At 47.1% G+C, this 22,694-nt stretch overlaps 1 protein-coding gene across 1 annotated transcript in view; it reads right to left on the reverse strand.

Moving 5' to 3' along the window:
• Positions 1-16,182: 16,182 nt before the first annotated feature.
• LOC147693242 (tyrosinase-like) overlaps positions 16,183-22,694 on the reverse strand; it is a 121,522-nt gene continuing 115,010 nt past the window's right edge. The window contains exon 5 of the mRNA XM_086933203.1: positions 16,183-16,621. Within this exon, the coding sequence (XP_086789329.1) occupies positions 16,447-16,621 (175 nt within the window). The 3' untranslated portion in view covers positions 16,183-16,446. The remainder of the gene's footprint in view (positions 16,622-22,694) is intronic.

The following is a 22,694-nucleotide window of genomic DNA, read 5'->3' on the forward strand; positions in this document are numbered from 1 at the left end:
GGAACCCCCAATTTTGGGGTCCAGATTCATTAATCTGGTATACTTATCTTCCAAGAACCCAAATGTTTTCAATTTATCCATAGTGGGTCTCGCGTATGTTTAAACAAGATTTAGGGAGCCCTTGAGGAAGGGTCTCGGGAGGACAACTCCTCTCCAACCGAAAGGTTGTGCAATAATGGAGGTAAAAGTGAGAGGTACCCTTTTACAACAGTCAAGGGAAATGGGGCCTTAGAACATCAGTATGTAGGTATTGAGTCATCCTACCACCTCAGTATCTATAAGTCAGACTCAGACTAGCTGTTGTGCCTCACATGCCCTCCTACCCCTACCAGAGAAGCAAAGGAATTTGCATCCCAGAACACAACACTCAGGATACACCCTTCCGCTCTCTCACACACTTGTCCAAAATAAGATAAACAAGAGACACAAAGAAAGTTTAGAATATGTATTTAAACTATCGTTCTCTGAAATTAAGTGTTCGTGCCACAATTAGAAAGCAAATGCATACTAAAAATACTGTTAACTTGGTCAATATACCATATACCATGAAAAGCCCTGTCATGCTATGAGACAGAGTTGTCTTACCACCCTCCAGTTCTACTGAAGGTAAATGATAGCAAAGATATCTATGTTTAGTGGCAGACCCTGTAACTTAGCATACACATATGAGCGCTCTACATCTCGGTGGATGCAGTGCTCTTGTGTCAGAACTCTCGCTCCACATTTATTTGGACCCCAGTGCTCATATATTTGACAGACATGCGTGCTCATAACCAACAGGTGCATTCTCGTGCTATGTCTAGGTGCTACTGCCTGACCGAAGAAAATAGCAGGGGCCATTAATATTTGACCTTGTGTGTGGCGTGTAGACTAAATCTCAGGAAAAGAAAAGAATACGAAATCATATGCAGGTTCTGTGTGAAAATACAACGTGGCACAAAGGCAAGCGTGCTTATATAGTAATGTGTGCAAAGGAAAATGTGCTCTACAGCATGCACAATTAGGCTAACATGGGGAAAACTACAATGAGCCATGCAGGACACACACAACACCAAAGCCCCCACTTTTCCTCCCACCAGCATGGATGCTGAGGGAGGTAGCAGGATAGTTAAACTCTTTGTCCCCTCTCATGGGCCCTGTTAGCTGATGAGCCTCTGTTTTTCCTGTGTTGTTTGCTTCCCTTGTGTTTTGGTTGTAGTTATAATAATCCTGCATATAAGTACGAAAGTGTTTGAATTTCCCGCTGAAATGACTGCTAAGCCAGGATCAGTTTAACGGCTTGTAAGGCTTCGTCTAAGTGTGATCCATACAAACATTGACTATAGAAGACCCCTCCAACGACCTGTGAGTACACCTCTGGTTGGAAGGTGGTGCTGCTTACCCAGGCACATTTCCTAAAGCTGCCCCTGATGCCATCTGTTTTAATGTGGTGTCAAACACATTTTCAGCCTCATTTGATAGTGCATGTGATGTGAGTTTGCCTTCTCTGGAAATTTCTTTTACTTCTTCTTTATAAACCTCTTTGTCATAACACGGTAAATGTCTTTCCAAAATGGTCTATCTATCTCAACAAGAAAGCACTTGCATTCGATTGTTCATCGCTGCTGCAGGGAACACTCCAGCTCTCTTTCAGACTGCATCCCACCTCCTGTCCTGCATGTCTGTGGGCACCAGACTTTGAGTCCCTGGGCCACACCTGTGCGTTTACACTGGCTCTGTTCGAGTCTGGTTTAGGAAGATGTAGCTGTTTTATAATATGGTTTGTATTGTGTCCAGTTTTGTCATATGCTTTAATCCTGTTGTAGGATTTTTTACGCAGTTCATTTGTTCCCATTGGTAAATGTATTTTAAGCATCTCTATCACTAGCATGTGAAATCTATATAGATGGGGGCTTTTTCCATGTAAAGTGGTACATGCGTGACTCAGGGCGCTCATAAAGATTTTCGAAGTCACGCAAAGCCACCCTGCGTGGCTTTAAGTGACTAAATAAACCATGAGCAAGGCAACTCAGCGCCAATCGCTGCATCGCCTTACTCCGCGCCCAAGAGATGTTCCATGGGCGTGCGGCTACTGTTCCTGTGCACACCCATGGAATTTGACGCTGCCCCAGGTTTACAAAGTCATGTAAAACTGAGGAAGCGTCAAGTCCGTACGCATCCCAGGGTGAGATGTAACAAGGAAAAATATGTTTATTTCTCCTAGTTTGGTCCTTTTCTATGTGTGGTGCAATCTTCAGCACGCATAGAAGGAGAGAAAGGTCCCTCACAATTGATTTTGTGCATGAAGGCGCCCCATCCTGCACAAAAACTATTCAGCCAACAACACCTTGGTGCAAGGTAGCAGGGGTTGAAACAGTGCCAGTGCTGGACAAAGTACAGGAATGTGCAGTATTGCATAATTAGAATGTATTCCTTCCATTTCACTTTGGCATAGGGCTGCCAAGCAAGGTGCCCTGCTGCACTGCACACCAACATCCCATAAATTAGGCCCATTGCCTGCATGGAACTGCATCTGGACTTGAAAGCTCTGCTGGTGCATAGGCTTCTCAATGGGGATCCTGATTGGCCCCATGAGAAGAGTCTGTGTCATGACATGGAGAATTACCCATTTCTTCTTGTGCGGCTTCCTATGGTGTGTCATACCCCGTTCTCTTTTTGGAAATTCTAATAGCGTTTCCTGAGGAGGTTTGTTGAACATGACCTGACGCCACTGAACATCTGGCAGTGGTCTGGGTGCCAAGTCTCTAGGAGGTGCCACAGATGGGGCACCAGTCTAGATGAATGCAGGTCTCCATAAAAGTCTTGCATTAGTTTTCTCTTGGGTACTTGTACCATTGGAGTTGTAGATGTGTCTGGAATCTTTTCTTCCTGGGGTTCACCAGAGTAGCATGACACAAAATGAAAATCAAGGCCCTTCAACTTGGGAGGCTGTATTTGATAGAATTTCTTGATAACTATAAATCTGCTCTCAGTCCAACTACTGGTGGAATTCCATTGGCGATGCTAGTTACATCAGACGTGTCACAGTACTTGGTGTCTGAGGCAAGCCAGTGGTTATTGTGGTGACATGCAGCGTTGCATGCAAAGTTATCACTGTCTCTGCCAGTGATGACGTTGAAGTGGAGATAGATTCTTTCCCTCGAACTGTAGGTGCTGGTGTGATTGTTAACAGCTTCAGCCATGGCAAAGGTTTGATGATAGAGTCAACTGTGTCAAGTTCAAGTTTATTTCACTTTTATTCCGACCTTTGGTCCACAAACAATACATATCTTAGTAAAAATTCATCTAAAAGAACATTTCATTAACACACATAAATACATCCTAAAAACCCACTGTTACCTAAATTGCGGGTAAACTATTTGCTAAAACTCATTAAAAGGTATAAAAGATTGCCTTCACTCTTCGCATAAATTTCACCATAGCCACAGTAATATCACGATGGGTCATTTCAGTCATCAGGGTCACAGCCTTTGTCCTTGTTTTATTCTCATATTTCTTAAATATTGGTTTTAAGAACATGATTTGGAAGTCCAGGAACTTCAGGCAATCAAATAAAATATGTAGCAAATCACATTTGGTGCCCAAGGAACAAGTGCATTTTCCCGTCTTATCAATCATTGCACACTTTACCAGTTTGTTTATATAACACAGGTTTACCCCAATTCTTACCCTCAAAACCTCATTTCGTACTCGGCAATCCGGTAGCCTATCAATGTAGGAGAAGCATTGATCATTTTTCCATGCAGCAGTCATAAAGCGAACTGAAGTTTTATTTGCAAGATAATTTAGGTCCTGTGCATGAGATATTTCCTTCCCCAACAACCTAAGTGTCTTGTTATCAGCATTAACCACAGAGATAGTGGGGTACACATTAACCTCAATCTTATTACATAGCTTTGTCATTATGGCCCTAATCTCTCTTGCCATTTTAGTTCGCTATTCTGTAGTTCATTTTTACACCATTGAGATATTTTGGTGTTTATGCCTACTTCTAGACGTTGCCAGAAGCGAAGTAGGGCCATACCGGCTAGAATACCCCATGAGGTTAATCCTAGTTCCAGTCTTACAGCCTGGACCATTGCTGACAAGAGAAGTGTAAATAACTTTTAAAGTTTTTACCTTCCTCGGCATCCCAGTTTTCCTTGCCGCTTAAATATTACAGTTCTGCGCCATACAAAAATTGCGGGGGTACGATAGCCGAATATGCTTTTAGCACTGGTCTATCGGACATTGCTCCATAGGGTTTATTAAACAATTTCAGGCCGCTGATCGTTGCAGAGGTTCTTAGTATTGACGCCTCTAGGTGAGTGTTCCATTTCAAACTTTTCTCAAACCATAGCCCCAAGTAACTGTACTCAGTAACCCTATCCACCCTGAGAACCCAGTTTTCCTCCGGCCAAAGCTCAAGGTTTTGGTCTTATCCATATTAATCACAAGTTTTTTCCTGGAACAGTGGCGTCACTAGGGGGGTGCGGACCGCACTTGGGTGACACCATCACATGGGGTGACACCCTGAGCCTCTCGGAGGCTTCGAGGACTTCTGTATTTGAAGTTGTATGAATCTATAGTTTTTCTTTTTTTAAATACACGCTGTGCAGAAAACAAAACCCCTCCTACAAAAGCCTTTGTTTATTTTGTGTACAACAGATTTCCTTCCCCGTCGATCTTCCTGTGTAGCTGCAGAGAGAAAGGGAAGTGAATCTGAACCCGCCAATTTGAATTAATTAACCTCATCTGCCGTAACCCTAGGCCAGCATGGTTTGTCAGGAAATAATGTCCCTGTATTTCCTCCTTTCTTACCAATCTAATCCCCTCCTTTTGGAGCGAATGTTTATCTTTTTCCACCGCATCTTTCGCCCAGGCAGAATAAAAAAGGACCTTGGTCACATCACCCCCGGTACTACTGGTAACAAACCCTACCTCGCTAGGGTCCTCTGTACCATTACTCCTAAGACTCTCACATTTTGCCCTGGTGAATAGAAGTTGAGATCAAATCAATGGGTTTAGTTTTCTAACTTTTTTTCCCGCCTTTGCCATTATTATCAGGTTTTAGGAAAACCCACAGATCTTGGGTACATACTTGCCTAGACCCATAGGTATCCCCTTTAAACTAGATTCCCTTCTCTTTATCAAATGATCTCCCTTATCTTTTTCTATGGGGGCCTTGCTACACCTAGGATTTACTAGAACTCCGGAGCTTACTTGTGTCATTGTCCTCCTTTTTGTACTTTTCCCCTCTTTTCCTCCATCTCCCACATTGGTGGTGCCAGACCACTTTCATTGAACTTTGGTCTTTCTAAACTTTTACAATGTTCTTCCCGTTCCACTAGGGGCTTTACCTTATTCTCCTTTGGTCTTTGCTTTTTTTCCCTCTCTTTACCTACTTGTTCCATCTTTTCTCCTTTCCCTCTTCTCAACTTCCTGACGGGATATTTTAATAAACATCTTTTTGTGCGGGCAACCTCCCTTCCCCTTAACCTCTGGCATCTACTCGTATAGTATGTCATTTCACTCCATTTTTTCACAATCATTGGCTGCCTGGATATATACAGATGGTTCCTCTTTCTTTGAATTAGGAGCCCTTAGCACAGCTTCCTCCTCCTCTTTACTACCTACCCCCTCCTGATTCCCACCAATCGGTCTAACTAAAGCTGGCATTAAACCTCTAATTCTAGTCAGCTCCCCCAAAATTGCTTTAGACTGCTCCCTTTGGGCTTTTAAAAGATCATTATTTAATACAGCGACCTCTAGCAAGCCTTGCAGGGTTTTTGAAGGATCCGCATAACCTCAAGCATGGAGGTACTCGAGGTTCCTGTCACCTCAAGTCCTTGCAGTGTTGAGTGCAATTGTTCATTTCCTAAACCAAAAGAGCAATCCACACCCGCATTCTCCCTAGGTTGATTCATTATTCCATTTAAGTCTTTTGAGCGTATTTCTTTACTACTTATGGATACTTCTTCAACTTCGTCCTCGATTTCACGTTCAAGTAACCGCTGGAACATTCCTGGCGAAGAAGACAATCGTGGATTCAGCGGAACCCCAGATAGATTGAATTTTGACTGATTCAAAGAAGTTAAATCATCATCACTCCTGGCCTCAGAGGTTGGGTATGCCACGGCACTTGCCTTCTTATTAGTCACATACTTCCCCTTAAAATGTCTTCCCAAGAAGTGTTTAATCGAGTTCTATACTGATGAGCCACCCCTTGTTACTTTTGGCTTCGCAGATTTGGGCGCTAGTGACAAGGATTGAATATTTCTTGTAGATTGTTTCTTCCTTCCAGCTGGCTCACTCACCAACCCCTTTAATTTGCCTACTTCACTGCCTTCTCCAGTCTCTGAAATGTTCTTATTTGACTTTTTCCCAGTTTTTACATTTTTACGGGCTCTTGCTTTGGCTGGTACCATCTTTTTAAATTCACTTCTTCTTTAGACCCCCTCGGGACTCAGGACACCAACGATAAGGCCTGGTTGGATGGTACTTCACCGACCCCGTGATCACAGGGGAGAACGGCTCCTTTTTGCCAGTCTCAATTTTACAGTTTGAAAACTAAAATTGCCACTGACGCTTATAAATAAAAATCATAACCTCAATTGGTAAAGTAAACAATTTCAGCTCTTCCACATTTGAAAAAATAGGCACACTGCTCTCCACTTACCTCTGTTCCACGGTCTGCCGTTGCACACTTTCAGCCCCCTGCCACTATCAGTAGATTCATTAGGTCTCGCCTGTCGATGCGCATGCGCATCGAGCAAGGCGAGAGTATTGCGAGTTATCCACTCTTTATCTGCACTGCAAGGAATCGTGGCGATTCCTTGCAGTGCCCGTGACTTTTAAGGTCAATGCGCATGCGCATTAAGCTTATATGCATGCGCATTGACCTTAAAAGTCACGGGCGCGTGCATGTCCGTCTTTGTTTACCCGCTCCGCCCCCTTCCCGCCGTCTCGCATTTCCCCCTGCCGCATCAAAGGCTTTCACGGCCGGCCGGCCATGCTTTCAGTTTCACGACCGGCCGGCCGTGTCAATTACATTTCTCTCCCCGCTCCGCCCCCTGCTGCGGCCGTGTCGCACTTCTCCCCCCCCCCTCCCCACAGCAATCCCTCTTACTTCACCTCATTCTCTCCCCTTCCCTCTGCCCTCTGCCTCGCCATCTCTTCTTTCCCTCTCGTTTCATCTTATACTACTAACAGCCATTGACAATGTCCACAGTCCTTGCTTGTTATAGGTGTAATGTTACAAGTTATATTATATATCTGGATGCAGAAGCAGCAAAATATTAGTCAGGCGGCACACTGTGCTAATCACAGATTTTAGCTCGTGTGTTTTTAATCCACGCCCTTAATTAAGCGGGCACGCCCCCTTGAGAGACACCCCCATTTGTCAACCCACTTAAAGCCCTGATAATCACAATTACAATTGCCGCACTATGCCATTTCTATGTGCAATGTACAGAGAGGCCAATGAATGGAGGAGCATGTGTTCAAAACTCCCTTCTATCTCACTGACAGGCACTGCGAGACGTCTGCCCTGCCTTTAGCCTGAACTCCGCGACTCCCAGTCCTAGCCCACAGGACTCGCACAGCCACATAAGAGCTGTTGTTTTCACACTGCTCGCTGTACATGAGCAATACTTTGCATGAAGAACTACACAAACAAAGCATCAGGAATAAAGCAAATGCTGTTAGGGAATGCAAGGGTAAATGAAACGCAAAATGTAACAACGTCGCTACACTCCGGCAGAGAGCTGTGTAAGTTTTTGGTGGCTGCGACTGTCGCCTGTGGTGAGGCACAAAGGGGCATTTACAGGTGGAGCACCGGCACCGCTAATGCCCCCCCCCCTCCTACAAACATGCCATTGCCTCTTAAAAAAATGCAGGTATCGGAGGAAGACTTTGAAATAGAGGTGAAATGTAAGTGTGTTCAGAATCAGCCATGGTCACCTCACTCGTTATCGCACTTTAATAATGCTGGAGTAGTTCTCTCCTAAATTATTTGTATGTTAATACTATTTGAGAGGAGTAGGCTGAAACCAGTGCGCAGCATGCCCCTCTCTGTGTGAAAGGTCGTTTTACCAGTGCGTTTCCAATAGATTTTTTTTCTCCACTTGTGAAATCAGGTGGGTTCAGCGAGTCCTTTGCAACTGCTCGTGCAAATTTTTACCCAGACTTTAGAACCGTTGTATAAACCATGTTGTCAAAATGTGCAACAGCCCCTGTCTTTGCAGTGGGCTCGGCCATTGAAGTTTAGCACGTACCATCCATGCTGGAAAGTAGGGGGATCCTGTCGAGTCCTGGGACCTGGGGTCCAGCCAACTCCGGGAAAGAAGCTGAATTTGTCCTGGTGTCATTCCCGACCCTGGGACATTCTCGGCCGCGCCGCACGTTGTCTGCATTCCTTTCGGCGCTGCAGCCTGCACACAGCACGAGGCGGCTTTATTACCTTTACTTCTAGCCGGGCCCAATACAAAGGCCTGATTTAAAGGGCCACAACCCTTCTTTTGTTCAGGTATCCTCTTGGCTGGGAGCCATCTGGAGATTAGCACCTAGATGACAAGGCAATGGAAGGAAACAAAAGGCGCACAGTTTATCCCTTGACAAGTACTTTAAGGAAACTATGACTTGTAGGCATGTTTTTGACTTTGTTCAACCCCCTATGAAAGAGATGTGCATGCACTGCAAAAATGGAAGATTTATCTGTGTGTGCGAGTGATTACACAAATAATAATTTAGATGACACCTACACCCTCACCCTCACTCACCCTCACTCACCCTCACCCACCCTCACTCACCCTCACTCACCCTCACTCTCACTCACCCTCAACCCCTCACTCACCCTCACTCACCCTCAACCCCTCACCCTCACCCACCCTCAACCCCTCACCCTAACTCACACTCACCCTCACCCTCACTCACCCTCACTCACCCTCAACCCCTCACCCTCACACAGTGCAATAGGTCTCGGAGCATTTGAGTTAGAGCTTTTAGAAATGTTTATGGCTTTTTTTTTTAATTCTTTAGCATTGGCTACAGGAAACAAAAATGCTAAAGATTTACAAAAAAACCCATAAACAATTCTAAAAGCACTAACTCTAATGCTGCGAGACCTATTGCATTTCCAATGCTTGTTTTTCAGGTGCTGTCTTTTGCTCTCCCAACGTAAAAACATTGGCGTTTAAAAATCAGCATATATAAAAAAGGCTGATGCCAGGTGCCTCTACTTTTACTTCACTGAAAAGTCCTGGCAGTGACTAGAGCACACACACCTTGTAAATCCCTCCGTCCACCGGGCTCCTCGGGCCCTCTACACACTACGCTGAGGGTCCTCTGCTCGGCTCGGTGTCTTGGTCGGTGTTTACCCTGGCAGTAACTAGAGCACAGAGACTTTCAAAAACCCTTCTTCCACCGTGCTCCTCGGGCCCACTGCGCACTGCGCCACGGGTCCTCTGCCTCAGCTCGGTAACTTGGTCGGCGTCCCCCCCCCCCCCGCAACTGCCACCAATGCGGGATCCTCCGGGAACGGCGAGTGGGCGCATGCGCATAGGAGCAGAACGTCCAACGTCTACTCGTCGGATGAGTCTTCCGAACTGGACGCGATACGCTGTGGGCTGAGTGTGCGCGGCAACCGGTATCCAGGAACAGAAGCTCCTGATACGCTGTGGGCTGAGTCTCAAGTCAACTGTGTCAAAGGAGAGGGTTTTCTTCTTGACAATACCATCTTTGAAGATAGAGGGTTGCTTGTTGAGGAAGAAGATTTTGTTAACAACATTTTCTTTGTTGATGTGGATGATTTCGTTGGTGTAAGAGTCTTCCCTTCTTGTTTTGTCGCTGTCGATGCTGGTATCTTCCATGGTGAAGGATCTTTGTGTCCCACAGACTGCCTACTCTTCCTCATCAGGTTCATTGACAGTGTTACAGTAATGATGATGAAAGCTATGCTGTTATTACAGGCAATGAAATGTTATCCCCAGACTCAGTGACTCAATAAATCAATCAATCAATCAATCAATCAATCAATCTGACTGAGGATAATGTTCTGTTGTGTCAGGTTATTCTGACTCACAACAACATTGAAATACCTGTAAATACACTATACCAATATTTCAAAAAATATCAGCAGTTAGGAAAGCACATTGCTATTACCAAGGTTTATTGCAAATGCGATAAAAATCGGACGCAATGCATGAATATCGCTGAAAAGTCAGCGATATTCATGCATTACTGAGCTAATGCTCTTAGCCATGTTATCCACCTCCCATTGGATAACATGGCTAAGAACTGCTGAGGGCAGGTGTTAGCTTTTGGAGATAATCGCGCTTAGCACGAATATCTCCAAAAGGTGTTAATAGGAGATAGTGAAGTTAGCGACTGTTTCCAGTCGCTAACATCTTGGCACGCCCACTTTGCATGTCATTAGTGATAAATATCACTGACATGCAAAGTGGGGCCCAAGATGGTCGCTATCTCCTACTAGCTGTCGCTAACTGGTGTTAGGGACAGCTAGGTAATAGGGAGATAATTTTATCTCCGCTTTCTTGGCTTTTAAAGCCAAAAAAGTGGAGATAAACCCCCTTGATATCATGCCCCATTGTTTTTTTAGTTTTGAAGTGTGATGGAAACTGTGGGGCAGATTTACTAAGGACATTTCTTGCTCTTGAATGACGCAAGTCATTGCAAGGCAGCGCAAGTCCTTAAGTGGAATTTACTAAGCGATGCAAAGCTACCTTGTGTTGCTCTGTGTGGTTTAGTATATCCAAAGTAACGCAAGGTTGTACATATCGCTGCTTTGTGTTACCTTGCATTGGCGAGGCATTCCATAGGTGGAGTATGGGTTTTCCCATGTATCCACACAAGGTTTTTGATGAGATCCCAGATTCACAAGGTCTGTAAACCTGGGATTACATTAACAGGGCGCACCTCTCTGACCTAGACATAACAAGGAAAAATATCTTCATTTCTCCTTGTTTATTCCTCTTTGTATGCATGCTGCATTCTGCTCCACACATGCAAAGCGGAAAATGCCTTCCTGCACAAGAACAAGCCTGCCCGTAACGCAGACACACGTTCACCATGACGCAAGGGTGCCTCTGTTGACGCAGGATAGCGTACAGTGTGCCAGCGCAAGGACTGAGCAGAAGTGGGCCATATATCATATACCCTCTCCTTTTCATAACCAGTACGCGAAACAATAGGTGTTTTTCAAAATATTGCTGCCCCCCCTTTGGTGTGCTGACCTGTGAATTATATCAGGTGATCGTGGTTGACACACATATGCGGATATTAAAAAGCTGTCTCTCAGTAGATTTGGATTCTCCTCAGAGCACAGATTAGTACTATAAGCAAAGCAGGAAGTCAAATAAAAACAATAAGAGTAGTAGGCATTTCCACACTTGGAAGTTGGAGTATGTAAATTGAACTCCGCTGAAAGCTCCCCTTGCAGTTATTACAGACATTGTGCTTATTGGGAACCATATCTCAGAGGAGCAATTGTTGTGTGCATCTTTACATACAATTGTTTAGACTTTTGCTTATGTCTCCATCATGATCACTTGGTTACTCTGGTGTTTGTAAACACCATATCCACCTGTTTCTCTCCCTTTGAGTTGGTGCCTTCTCTGAAAGCACTTTTGCATCTATGTTTACGTCATTCATTTCTGGTTCATTGCTGGTTACCTGACTGACTGACTGACTGAATATTTATAAAGCGCACTATTGCCGAGGCGTCCTGGAGCTGAGGTATGTGTAACCAGGCATCGCTAACAGATCTAAAGCTTGGCGAAGAGCCATGTTTTCATCATTTTTCTAAAGAGAGTTCTGCTGGACTGTAGTCATATCTGTACGGGGAGGGAGTTCCATAGTTTATCCACTTGGTATGAGGAACCCTTTCATCCCCAGCGGACTCTTCTTATCTTGGGGATACGTACAACTCTAGCATTAGTGGACCTAAGACAGCGTAGTGGTACATACCGGGGAAATCTAGTAGTTGTCAGGCAAATCCCTGTCCCAGCCTCTTCCTTGTAATGTGCTCTGGGTAATTCCTCATTCACTGGTGGCAACATCCAGGGAATACTCATTAATAGCCTGTTCTCAAGAGTTCTTCTTTGACTCTTCAGGAGTTAGTTAAAAAGTGTCTATGGTGTTGTAGCACCTTTAGCAGTGAGTCCTTTGGGTCCAACAGGACCAGTTCACATCTTAACCACTCCTGCAGCATGAGAACTTTCAGCTGTGCAATGGGTGTCCTCAATGCAAGCACCCGTGGCCCAAGCGCCAGCACCCGGCGGCGCATGCTCTCTCGAGCGATGCTGCGGACTTCTCGAGTTATCGGAACTGATCCCAGGTTGCGAAGACGTGGTAGTCAGCCTTCCCTGAAGGGGCAGAGGGGAATCTCTTTCTTGGCTCACAACTGAATCCTAGCGAGTGAGCAATGTCATCGACTGCGTCTTCTGCAGTCATCGGGGATCATGGTAAGGGACAGCTCTCTCTCAGGGCAGACTCAACCCACTAAATGCAACCTCAGGCTTTTCCTATGGGGGATGGCCCACTCTTTTTGTCATGTTGGTATTGGCAACCCCTCCTGGCATATGGGTTAGCTTAAGTACTTGGTACATCGGTCGCAGACTCCTCTGATGTAAACTCTACCACCATGCCTGTTAAGGGTCTCAGTGCTCCTTCAGCAGCCACTTTGCCGGTGGGCCTTCCTGGCGTACAGGGCCATTGCATTTGGCAATATGGGCTTAGCAAGACCAACCTGGCACTTAACAATTGTCTCAGTCCACGGCGGACCTCTCGTGACATATGGGGGGGGTTCAGGGAGGAATTATTTCTTAACTTCCTGGCAGGAGCCTAGTGAGGGTGCGGCGCCATCTGAGGTGTGCTCTCCAGTCCTCGTGGGTTAGGGTCAGTGCCAGTTCTCTTGCTGTGCGGACTCAACCCACCAAATGTAGTCTGTCTTTTCCTCAAGCAACAGCCCAAACTTATTGGCAACATAGGTACGGGCGGACCCTCCTGGCATACGGGGTTGTCGAAGTACTTGGTAAATCGGGTGCAGACTCCACTGGTGTAAACACCTCCACCACGGTTTTTACGAGTATCAGCGCTCCATTAGCAGCAACCTTACCAGTGGCACCTCCTGGCATACAGGGTCACCGCAGTGTGCCAATACAGGCTTAGAAAGAATCGCACAGTGTTTAACACATGGCTCAGTCCACAGCAGCCCCCTCCTAGCATATGAAGTTCACTGACCTAACACTGCTCATGGGCACCAACCTGACCAGGGTACCGCCATTCCCTCACACCTCGCTAAGGGTGTCCTCTCTGGAGGATACCAAACTGGACCGCACTCCCTCCAATGGCACAAGGCACACTAGTCTTTGTAAGCAGGCAGGCGCTGGTGCTCCAAGTTTCAGGCCTGGTCGTGTTTTTTTTGGGGGGTGATGTCCCTTTACCCAGAAGGAAACTAGCAGGCATTGCCCCCAGTCCTGGTCGCAGGCAGAAGTCTTGCAGATCTTCCCCTTCTCACACAGGCCTTTTTATACTCGATTTAGGGTGTGAATCTTTGAAGTTGTATCTTGGGCTCCTGCTTCTTCTGAAGTGTATATTTCTGCGCCCCATTACCAAGTATTTCAACAACCCTGTATGCCAGGAGGGTCTGCCGGTACATTTCTTCTTTTCTTCTTTCCTCATGAAAGGCTTTCTGTCACAGCAGGCGAGACTTCAAAGCTGATTGATCCACAACAGAATTCATGGGAGTGACCACATGGATTTCAGCCACAGAGATATGTGCATCAAAGGGTTAAATCCAGGCCCCCAGCCCTTCACTTTACAATTCCCTTGTCAACCCTAGCTCCTTTCTGAGATGTGTCCAGGCTCATTCAATAGCAACATTTTGAATTATAAAGGGAGAGTCTCTTCCTCCTGTGTGTCCCTCCCAGCTCACAGGAATGCAGCAATACACAAATGTGTCTGGGAGACTCCTATCCCCCTCATGTCTTCACCATGCAGCCATGGGCTTCCCAAAATGGAGCCCAGGGCCCTCTATGTAATGTGTCATTGCAGGCACAGGTAATGGTAATGGTGGTGAACACTCATCCAATATGCGGGAAATGACTTTAAAGCTCTATTTTTGAAACAGTCTCTCTGATGGAGCGCAGAGGTGAGGCGGCCCCCTTCTTTGCGCGGTAACTACGCCCGCAAAGGATATGCATTATATATTTTTATTATTAAGTTCCCCTCATTGCACGTAAAATTGCTCTGTCTATGGTAGTCGTCTGGAATGAAGCCTGTCTGACCACGACCACTGAGTGAGTTCTACTTTTGTTTATGTCCCTTTAAGCACCATGATCCCTTCTGGGCTCAATAAAACACATAGCGAATCAAGCCACCGAGAGGAGTTTCAGCTGAGGAAATCCTCTTCTCAAGCTCAACCTTTGTTCATTCAATAGCATGACCAATTGCTGCATTTTAAATCTCCTCTTTCTCCTTTTCAGATGGATACGCACTGCTTATGCATGCTTCTGCATGTTGGCCTGTGTTGGCCTGTGCCTTGCCGTTGAGTTTATCAGACATTCTCCCTAATCCTTCACTGAGTCAGCTTCTACCCCAGCACCAGCTTGCATCAGCAGTACTACAGCGTTGTCCATAGAGGATGCACAGGCCCCCGGTTCCGAGTGTGGGCTTCTGTGCACATTGTGACGTCTCTAATAACCAGGGCCTCATTTACAATGAATTGGCATAGGGCAGCACCACAAGATTCTTTGCCGCATAGCCCTATGGCAATATGAAAGGGCTCTAATGCCCTGTGTTTACAACATTCCTGTGCTTTCAGCCAGCACTAGTGCACAATTTGGTGCCTGGGGCCAACACGGCACCCTTGCACCATGGTGCGATGGTGTCTGCGTTGTTGGCAGGATTGTTTTTGTGCAGATAGAGGCACCTTCGTGCACAAAAACAATCCAGGGAGGTGTATTCCTCAGTCTGTGTGTCCTGCAGAATGCTGCACACATGGAAAGAGGTCTGGAGCGGCGTAGGGTTTTGACGCTGTCGCGATGTTTCGGAAATCTGGGGCAGTGTCAATAACAATGGCTGTAACGTGGAAAAACCCACCACAACACGGACTGCCTCCTTGATGCAGAGGATGATAGCGCTTTCTACATATCTCTGCGGCCATGCAAAGTCACGCAGGGTGGCTCTGCGTCACCTAATACATATGATTGAGAGGCTTGCGCCACCGGAGAGTCAAAGGAAGGGATGTTCCGGTCGTGCAGGTCTCTCGTAAATAAGCTCCTCCATATTTCTACTTTACTGACCGCTGCCAAAACCAGTAGAGCGTAGGTTCGCCTTTTAGTTTTGCAAACAAATACCTTGTGTGGTTGTTTGATTCAACTGCCTTCAGCAGTGCCTAATTTGAGCTGGGGGTTGCCTGTGGGGGCCACCGCCACTTATTTTTCTGCTTCAGACACTCCCAGAGAACAATAGAGGGAAAAACCACAACCCGGAAAGACCCATGTAAAGAAAGACGAGAACATTGTTGCAAATGGAGAAATCTCGAACTTGTAAGAGTGAGCTAAAAGGGCAGGGAGTGTCTGGTGGTGGATTAAAGAGGCTTGAGGTGGATTTAAGACTATCAGCCTTGGTATTCTGTGTGCTGGCATATAATTGCACCAGCTGCCTGCTTTAAGTTTTGAACAGGGTTCTTGGCACCGGCACTCTTTCTTTTCCAAATTAATTTCCTGCCAGCTGTCTTGTGAGTGCGCCAGGTATGTGTTTGTTCTGCTGTATGTTATAAGTGGGGCAGCCTGGTGTTTGTCTTGAAGAACTTGTTTTTATATGGGGTGGCGGCACGCCAGGGAAGGCAGGGGAGCTGGTGGTATACAGTTGTGCTCCTTGTGAAAGGGTTCATGCAGACACTGAAAGTGAAGTTAGCCAGGGGCTGAAGTAGGCTGACCCATTGCCAACCTGTAGGCTGGAGTGGGAGGAAGCAAAATATGAGTGACAACAGAAAAGACCAATGGATGAAGAGTGGCGGCTGAAAGCCCCTTTATGAAAGTATATTATACATTTAAATGCAGTAAAATCAAAAGGCCTTGGCAACGCCAAGACCTAATAAAGAAGGACACACAATGGAATGTAGCAACTTCCAGGACACAATATTATTATTATTATTATTATTATTATTATTATTATTATTATTATTATTATTATTATTAGTATTATTATTATTAATATTATTATCATTATATCATTTTTATGATTGCATATTTTTCAGCAAATGTGCACTTTCGTCTTGGAAGGTGAGTCTGCAGTGAATGGTGGCATGAACGAAGAACTGAGATCTCATGTTTCTTTCCTTCACATTCCTGCTCCCGCCTGCCCCATGCATTAGTGCGTGCTCTTAGGCAGCTGTTGTTTCTTCATGGATGAATCAGATCTCCTGACACTGCTGAGAGGCCATTAAATCAGATCATCATATCTGTACCCAAAGGCCTCTGACGGTTGCAGCAAATCTTTGTGCTTTATAAGGGGCAGAGCCGGAAACACATTGTCTCTGGGGCCCTGGCCTCGAACTCCGTTCTCCGGGTAGGAATCAGGGTTTGCGTTTTGTCTCTTTATCCAGGATTCCAGAAGTCTACACAGATAGAAAAAGAGAAGCAAATTAACCAAATGAACCTGCTGAATTTATGAACAGCTACTTGAGGAAGATACCAGAGGATGGAAAGCTTTACTGCAGAACAGCAGGTACTGACAAATGAGAGAGATGCAGGTACTGACAAATGAGAGAGAGGCAGGTACTGACAAATGAGAGAGATGCAGGTACTGACAAATGAGAGAGAGGCAGGTACTGACAAATGAGAGAGATGCAGGTACTGACAAATGAGAGAGATGCAGGTACTGACAAATGAGAGAGAGGCAGGTACTGACAAATGAGAGAGATGCAGGCACTGACAAATGAGAGAGATGCAGGTACTGACAAATGAGAGAGATGCAGGTACTGACAAATGAGAGAGATGCAGGTACTGACAAATGAGAGAGAGGCAGGTACTGACAAATGAGAGAGATGCAGGCACTGACAAATGAGAGAGAGGCAGGTACTGACAAATGAGAGAGATGCAGGCACTGACAAATGAGAGAGATGCAGGCACTGACAAATGAGAGAGATGCAGGCACTGACAAATGAGAGAGATGCAGGCACTGACAAAAGAAAGTGACACAGGCACTGACAAATGAGAGAGATGCAGGCACTGACAAATGAGAGAGATGCAGGCACTGACAAATGAGAGCGATGCAGGTACTGACAAATGAGAGAGATGCAGGCACTGACAAATGAGAGAGAGGCAGGCAGTGACAAATGAGAGAGATGCAGGCACTGACAAATGAGAGAGATGCAGGCACTGACAAATGAGAGAGATACAGGCACTGACAAATGAGAGAGATGCAGGCACTGACAAATGAGAGAGATGCAGGCACTGACAAATGAGAGAGATGCAGGCACTGACAAATGAGAGAGATACAGGCAGTGACAAATGAGAGAGATGCAGGCAGTGACAAATGAGAGAGATGCAGGCACTGACAAAAGAGAGAGATGCAGACACTGACAAATGAGAGCGATATGGGTGCTGAAAAAGGAGAATGATGCAGGCACTCACTAAAGAGAGCCATGCAGGTACTGACAAACAAGAGCGATTGAGGCATTGACAAATGAGAGCGATGCCGTCACTAACAAATGAGAGAGATGCAGGCACTGACAAAAGAGAGCGATGCAGGCAGTGACAAATGAGAGAGATACAGGCACTGACAAATGAGAGAGATGCAGGCACTGACAAATGAGAGAGATGCAGGCAGTGACAAATGAGAGAGATGCAGGCAGTGACAAATGAGAGAGATACAGGCACTGACAAATGAGAGAGATGCAGGCACTGACAAATGAGAGAGATACAGGCACTGACAAATGAGAGAGATGCAGGCAGTGACAAATGAGAGAGATGCAGGCACTGACAAATGAGAGAGATGCAGGCACTGACAAATGAGAGAGATGCAGGCACTGACAAATGAGAGAGATACAGGCACTGACAAATGAGAGAGATGCAGGCAGTGACAAATGAGAGAGATACAGGCACTGACAAATGAGAGAGATGCAGGCACTGACAAATGAGAGAGATGCAGGCAGTGACAAATGAGAGAGATACAGGCACTGACAAATGAGAGAGATGCAGGCACTGACAAATTTATTTATTTTATTTATTTATTTATTTATAATTACATTTATTAAGCGCGCAGCTTCCCGAAGGTTTCCCGGCGCTAGAGCAAACTAAATGGTGAGAGGAGGGAGGAAGATAAGATCATAAAATTAGTTGTTAAAGAGCCAAGTTTTTATTCCCTTACGGAATTTCAGAAAGCACAATTCAGTGCGCAGAGATTGAGGGAGAGAATTCCATAAAGATGGAGCCAACAGGGAAAACGAACGTCCTCCCATCTTGGCTTTGTTGGTGCGTGGAATCTTAAACTTATTCTGCGTCGAGGACCTGAGCGTGCGAGGAGGGATGTATTGCTGCACCAGAGCAGAGAGATAACGAGGGGCTCTACCAGACATGATTTTATGCATGTAGCAGAGTGCTTTGAAGTTGACTCTGCTTTCAATCCGCAACCAGTGCAGATTCCGCATATGGTGAGCAACCGAGGATCTGGCCGGAAGGTGACAGATCAGGCGGACAGCCATATTCTGTACCACATGGTACTTCTTGATTACCTCTTTAGCGGCACCTAGGAGCAAGATGTTTCCGTAGTCCAGGCGTGAGATGACAAGAGCCTGGACTACGATCCTCAAGGTGTCCGCAGGCAGCATCCAGGTGATCTTTCTCAGCCACCTGATGATGGTAGTACAGGTGGCTGAGACTTTCACAGCGTGTTGTTTGAAAGTGAGTTGGTTGTCGAAGATCACACCAAGATTTCGGGCCGACACAGATGGAATGGGTAGAGGACCCATCTCCGGAGGCCAATGGTGTGGGCCCCAGAGAGAGGTGTCTGGGCCAAACAGGAGCAGCTCAGTTTTGTCCCCGTTTAGTTTTAGTTTGTGCTTCAACATCCAGTCCGATATATGTTTCAGCCCAACTTGGAGAGAGGAGGAGGGGAGGTTTTTATTGGTGGAAAGGGAGTAGATGACTTGAGTGTCATCAGCGTAGGAATAAATTGTGAGGCCAGCCTGCTCCGCCAGGAAAGCAAGAGGCCTCACGTACAGGTTAAAGAAAAGGGGACTAAGGATAGACCCCTGGGGGACACCGTGAGAGGAAGGGAGAATAGATGAAACAGATGTGGAAGAAAAAACTTGAAACGTGCGGTCAGAAAGAAAATTAGCAATCCAGGCCAGGGCGGTGCCACCGACACCGACTGCCTCCAGGGTGGACAGTAAGATGGAGTGGGAGACGGTGTCAAAAGCGGCACTCAAGTCAAGCAGGATGAGTGCCACCGTCTCACCATTATCCACTTGGCGCCTGATGGTTTCTGATACGCCAAGAAGAGTTGTTTCTGTGGAGAAGCCAGCCCTGAACCCGGATTGAGAACCATGAAGAAAATTGGTGGATTCAACAAAAGAGTTAAGCAAAGAATTAACACGTTTTTCCAGAATTTTGGAAAAGCAAGAAAGCAAAGAAATAGGGCGAAAATTGGAAGGATTATTGGGGTCTGCATTGGCCTTTTTTAGTAGAGGTACCACCATTGCGTGCTTCCATTCATTTGGAACTATCGCTTCTGTTAGGGAAGCGTTCAGGACATCCAAAATAATGTGGAGTAGGGCTGGGTCAAGGGAGCTGTTAGACCTGGCACCTTGGCGTGAGTCTCCCTTCCACTTTTTGCTGATGTGCCTCCGATGTTTTGCTGGTTTTCCGATACTCAGGGCACTGCGCCACGGCTGATCCGTGCCGCAGTGCAAGTGCTCCCTACTGTAAACTGTATATGTGATTGGTATCCATGATTGGTGCATTGGATTTACTGTTAGTCCCTAGTAAAGCGCACGAGAGAGTGCCGGGGCTTGTAGATGCCAATACTGCTGGTGGGCCTGCAGCGCTGGTTGCGCCACCCACCGAAGCAGCCGTAAAGATGTGTCTGGGAACTGCGACCGCAGAACCCGCGTGCGGTCTCGTACTGTCACGTTAGCTGGGCAAGTGTCCCCACTTGCCAGCACCGACCCTTCCCTTGACTACATGTTAGACACCCCTATGGTAGGCCTGCGGGCAGGGTGCGTTGTAGGTGCGAGGCAGGACAGGCCCGGATGTGCGGAGCATGTCCTGGTAGTGATTTACCCTAGAGACCGGATCTCACTACCGAAGGCTACCTGCTCCATTAGGCCAGACTGAGCTGCGAGGGTTATTACACCCTATAATCCCCGCAGGCTCACGGAGCATGGTAGTGAGTCATGTTTAGTATGCCTGAACTCAGGATAACGAGATATTTCTTGTAGTCAAGTTTATTTCAGTATCCTGGGTTTGCAAATGCTACTTTTAGAAAGTTAGCATTTGCTTGCCTAACCATTTCAGCTGCTTCTGCCAGAATGTGTATCTGACTGTCTGGGACGTGTGAGTGACAGGGCTGGAGGGAGGACGGGCGGTGAATGCGCAGATTACACCTTAGTGGGAGGTAGGAGTGCCTCTTGACTCAAACTGTCACTGTGCTCAGCCACCACAATGCTGGCTCCACCCTCCTGGGGAGCGGCGGATGACTCTGCCGGCACCTGGCCCAGGAAGGGCGAAGCCCCCATCAACAAGGTACTCTGGCCACTCCTGTCCGGACAATGCTGGCTCCACCTCCTGTGGGGCGTCTGATGCGCCTGCCCCTCACACTGAAAGCAGAAGCCGGAGTACACCCGCGGGGGTACTCCAGAACTGAGAGTGGCTATGCAAAGGCCCCCCTGGCCTGCGAGAACAAAAGATTTGGCCTATAAAAGATGGAGCCCTGCTCCTTGAAAATTAGATCCAGTTTGGGCCACAGAAGGACTCTGCCCGACGAGAAGGACCACGAGAAGACAAGGAAGAGTGCTGGCTCTTGCCTGTGTCTGGTGCCTTGCTGCTGAAGGAGAACCCGGAGAAAAGACTAAAGAAGGACTTTTGCTTACTTGTGCCAAACTCTGCTAAAGCGATCTCCAAGGGCTTGGAATCGAACTTGCCCCCTGACCAGCGTCCCAGGACCAGTGGACGCTACCCCCCTGAAGAAGCGACTGCGGGTGCTGACCATCGCCGCGGCACTGACAAAGGAGTCTCCGCTAAGACCTCTAAAGCATCCTCCCGACCACCGTGACCGGGGCCCAACGCAGCACAGGAAGCACAGCGAGGACCAGCCGCCGCTGGCCCGAACACCGTGACCACCGCTGCACCGGGAGCCCGAGAACACAGCGAAGGAGGGCCCGTCCGGTCCGAGCTACAGAGAGGACTGCATTGCTGGCAGTCTCTCACCTGCAAGGACAGACAGGGGCCTTAAGAGACTCCACCGTCGGTAAGCCTGCCCGACAGCCCAGCTGTGAGCCACAGCTGCACCAACATTTGGCTGGGTACGTCCTGCACTTGGGGACCGTACTGCCACTTGTTACCACCGCACTGCCGCCGCCTCCAGGGACGGAGAGGACGACGAAAGGAGGACCCTGCCGCCACCGACCACCGCTGCCCCGGACGACCAGTGACCTGCTCGGCCGACGAGCCGCAACGATCAGCGACCCCGGGAAGGCACAGCGACGTGGGACAGATCCTTTGAGAGCCGCCTGCTCCACAAGAACATTGGTTCACCCCGGCCTACGGGCCTCAAGAGAACTTTTCATAAGAACTGTGAAACCTGAAGCAAGTAACGTGCAACCGTATTCTTAAGCATTTGACTGTATTCCTAAGCCTGCGTAAAATCCTTATATAAAGATATATATTTTTACACGAATACAGTCTGGTCTCGTTGTGTGGTGGGTTGGGTTGTGAAGGTGTACTATTGCAAGTGTTTAACCCTATATGCGCCCAAAGATTAGCCTACGACTGCTCGAGCCACACTACCTAGAGGGAGAGCAGAGGTTGTCTGGAAGGTAACCCTCAGCCCTGACAAGGAAGAGGAGAGTCCCTGCTTGACGCTAGTGTTCCACTGCGCCAACCAGAGCCTCCCACTTCCTACATTGGATGCAGCGGTGAGGATTTTTCGAATTTACACTTGCGATAGTTATACCTGAACTTCCGACCGCTACACAAGGGTCACGGTACAGTTACGAAATCACAGACTTTGCCTTTGAGAAACGATTCCGAGTGCAGAAGCCATGCCGGGCACGAAGAGCCTGGATGGAGCGGAGTCCACGACCTCCGAGATGTTGGAGATCTAGTGGGACCCCGCAAAGATGGACAAGTACTCCAAACTGGAACTTAAGTTTTTTTGCAAGAAACTCAAGGTTCCGCACGCTGGCTGCAAAAACAAGCCGGAGCTCTACAAGGCCCTGAAAGCCTGGATGGAGTCCAGAAAGACCCCGGAAGAGCAAGACGTCCTCGCCGAGCAGAACGCGACGGAGGAGCAGAATGCACTTGGGGAGCCGATCGATCTGGAGAAGCCAGACAGCGAGCACAGCTTGGGTAAAGGTCTGTCGCCAGAGGAGCTGGCGGACAGGAAAGAAACCCGGAATCATGAAAGGAAATTGGCAGAGTTAAAAATTCAGCTGGAGCTTGAAACCAAAAGAATGGCGCTGGAAGAGC

This window comes from Lissotriton vulgaris, chromosome 8 (assembly GCF_964263255.1).
Source record: "Lissotriton vulgaris chromosome 8, aLisVul1.2, whole genome shotgun sequence".
NCBI classification, from domain to species: domain Eukaryota; kingdom Metazoa; phylum Chordata; class Amphibia; order Caudata; family Salamandridae; genus Lissotriton; species Lissotriton vulgaris.